The sequence below is a fragment of the Otolemur garnettii genome, unplaced genomic scaffold (genome assembly GCF_000181295.1).
Source record: "Otolemur garnettii isolate 467f Iridium unplaced genomic scaffold, OtoGar3 scaffold00265, whole genome shotgun sequence".
NCBI classification, from domain to species: Eukaryota; Metazoa; Chordata; class Mammalia; order Primates; family Galagidae; genus Otolemur; species Otolemur garnettii.
The window spans coordinates 911,424-914,812 of record NW_003852660.1 but is presented as its reverse complement, the minus strand read 5'-3'; the positions used below and the strand labels follow the sequence as shown (position 1 = coordinate 914,812).

Sequence of the window (3,389 nt, the reverse complement as noted above, 5' to 3'; positions counted from 1 at the left end):
ATCCAACAAACTTACTACACTATTCCTTTCAAATTAAGAAAAAAAATTTAAAATAACTATAGATAATGATTGGTGGAGACAAAAATACCAGACTTTTGGTTATAAAAACTACTGTTGATTGTAGTTTTGATATGTAATGACATTAGGCTTTTTGAAAATCTCACGCCTTAATTCTTAAAGTCACAAGGAAAGAAAGGCAGTTCAGGCCTTTTCAACAAAGAAGGATGACAGAATAAGCAGCCCCAAATTAACCCTATTTTGAGGCATTCATGAGAGAGACAGAGAGAGAGAGAAACTCCGAGCTCAGCAACGTCTTTTAACCTAAATCAAAAATATAAGCCATTCCTCCTCTCTAAGGAAATGTCAATAAGAGGTGAGGAAAGAAATCAGGAGTGATTAGTTCTGATTGGGATGTTATTCATTTGTTGCTATAAATCATATGGAATCATTGAACTGAACGCATTACTAAAATGTTTGCTCCAATGCTTGCAATCCATGGAAAAATTAAAATCTTTAGTATATTAAATAAAATAGATCACTAAAGCAGAACAAAATATTGAAACAATACTTATAGCCATTGTTGGAAACGTTTTAATTATTAAGACAATTTTTACATTATTTAACAGGTAAACTTATCACCAATAGATTTGACTTGATGCTAGAACAAAAACTGAGTAAAGTATTCTTTTAATAATCAAGGAGAGAGTTTGAGTATAAATATTGACTGTGAAGTTATCCGTTGAATGATTTTCCTATATCACATTTCTTAATGTCATTGTGTATACAAAAATTAGAGTTATGGATAGCCCAATGAGATAAAGATTTTCAAGTAGATTTATTACATTTCAGAGTATGATGATTTAGTCTACAGTACACAATGCCTTACCACTATCTGTTTCTTTGCACAGCAGTTATAGAAATTCATACTTGGGGAAAATTTCTCAAAAAGCACACATGAATCAAATTTGTTTTTTATATAGATATATGATCCTGGTAATCTCCTGCCAGTGAAAATGTTTTGAGTTGGAGTCATACCTTATTTGGAATCAGCATCATTTTGTACTCATTGGAATTCCAAGCCCCAACCAGTTGATTTAGCCATCTATCCCAATGTATGATTGCCAGATTTTTCAAACAAAAGCACAGAATTCCTAATGGAATCTAAATTTCAGAAAAACAACAAATAATTTTTAGTATGTCACCTGTAATAACTTTATGCCAAAAATCATTAATTTTTTCTCTAAAATTCAAATTTCACAAAATATTCTCTATTTCTTTCTGGAAACTAATTCTATGGCACAATATAATTCCTTCTGTCTTATCCTTGAGACGTGTAACTGGACATATTCCTTTATTTGGATATGAATTTAATGAGCTTCTGAATATAATAGTTTCACTGAATAACTCATGGCAAGTTCAGTTATCTTGCAATTTATTTGCATTGCAAGATTAGGATTTTCATTTTTAGGCAATAATGTCAACTAGAAATACCATAGCTGAAAACATTTTCATTCACACTAAAGTGACAATTTTCTAGTCAGATGAACATAGTGAGTCAATGTTATTTTATGAAAATAATACATATTCCAGTGCCCTAAGCTGTTTACCAGGGTAAACTATGCTGGACTTAAAAATATTTTAATAAAATACAGTTACTTGAGAATTGTTATCTCTGTTGACGTGATATTTATTTTTAGATTTTGTATGAAACTACAAAATGTAGTTCTTCCTTCAGAATTCACTCTTGTCTATAGGTGAAATGGCTAAAGGAGTGTTATGGCTTTAGAATAGGATTTTTGAGAGGATTTTCACAGGCTAAAAACTTTATCCTTAGATGAAATTATCTTTATTAAAGTATATATCCATATGGCTTTCTATTTACTTTTCTGATAACTTTGTAATATAAAAAATGGACACGCCAAAGCTGTTTGCTGTTTTTTTCAGTGCCCTGAATAATGAATGCCACCTCATCTTCCCAATCTGTAGCTTCAGGATGTGTTTAGAGTGAACTAACAAAATTTAAAGGACAATGCTATTTATTTTACAAATATATATTGTTTTAGAAGAAAACCAATTGATTCAGTGCTACACTTCCCTTAAAACTTTTGGTTAAGTTCTGTTTCCCAGGATTCTTTGCATTCTGCAAGAGCATTAGGGTGTCTTAAATCAGCCGTTATCATGTAGTGAAATCAACCAAGTAAGGTCTTCAAGTTTTTCAGACCCATGCCTATCATATAGGCATTCAAATTACATTGAAACACAATGTAATTTGATTATTTTTTAAGATTTCATGTGTGAATATTCTTTTCTTGCATAGCAGTCTATAACCACAATTATTTGTTGTAATTAATAAGGCATCGTAAATCAAGTAAAGATCTTGTCCAGCTATTTCTTTTTTTTTCCAGCCATTTCTTCAATAGAAATACTTTTTCAGTGTGTCAGCGTAGAGGGCAGAATATTCCTGTGGTTATAGTTTATTTTTGCTACTTATTGGAGCAAAACATAGACACCTTTCATACATTTTCAGTGACAATAATATGAAAATAGCCACTTATTCATACAACCATGCTGTGTAAAAAAAAAAAAAAAAAAATAGCCAGGTCTTGTTGAAAGTTATATGGTTTCAACTTAAAGCTGTTTTACAGTGATTCCAGTAATCCTCTGTAAGTGGGATAACTAACTTGGCATTTATTTATTTTCTAGATGAAATGAATGATCATCAAAGTACTCTCTCCTACATCCTAATTAACCCATCTCCAGACACCAGAATAGAGGTGAATGATGTTGTGTAAGTTGGTCTTTTATCTCACATAAAGCATCAATTTTTAGAAAACTAATTTAGCTGTACACTTTTTTCCTACCATTTTAGCCCCTTATTTTTGGTGATACAAGTGCTTAATGGTCTATGTCTCATTTTTGATACTTGAATGTCTTTGATATTTTGTGTGTAATAATATTTAAAATGTAGAATTATTTAAAAGAAGTGTACAAAATAAGCAAATAAAAGCATGAATTTTGTATTTTTTGAAATAATATATAATTGTTGAAATAAGAAAAATATGTGAATTAATAAGAGAAAAATTCAGAGAATAACCTAAAATATCCCACAGTGTCTAATTTTAAATACCTTAAGATTCCTAAAACCCAAAGTAAAATAACTCAAAATGTCCATTAGGAAAAGGTCTATGGGACTAAAGTGAGTCATTGAAAAATGTGCAATTAACATGTTTAATTACAATAGCCCTGCCCTAAAGATGTGAAATAGAGAAGACTAAGATGTTTCCACTGTCTCTGAAGCCCTTATATTCTAGTTAAAAAAACATAATTTTGTATGAAAAATTAATAACAATATATAATATGACGTCATCACTATGGCATTTATCAATTGA

At 30.3% G+C, this 3,389-nt stretch overlaps 1 protein-coding gene across 5 annotated transcripts in view; it reads left to right on the top strand.

The window, feature by feature from the left end:
* KCNT2 (potassium sodium-activated channel subfamily T member 2) overlaps positions 1–3,389 on the top strand; it is a 271,111-nt gene that overhangs the window by 259,323 nt on the left and 8,399 nt on the right. For all 5 annotated transcript variants that reach the window (XR_002771293.1, XR_002771292.1, XM_012813477.1 and 2 more), the window contains one exon: positions 2,704–2,788. Coding sequence is in view for 3 of the 5 variants with exons in the window: in XM_012813477.1 (XP_012668931.1) it covers positions 2,704–2,788 (85 nt within the window). In the remaining 2 variants the exon portion in view is untranslated. The remainder of the gene's footprint in view (positions 1–2,703; positions 2,789–3,389) is intronic.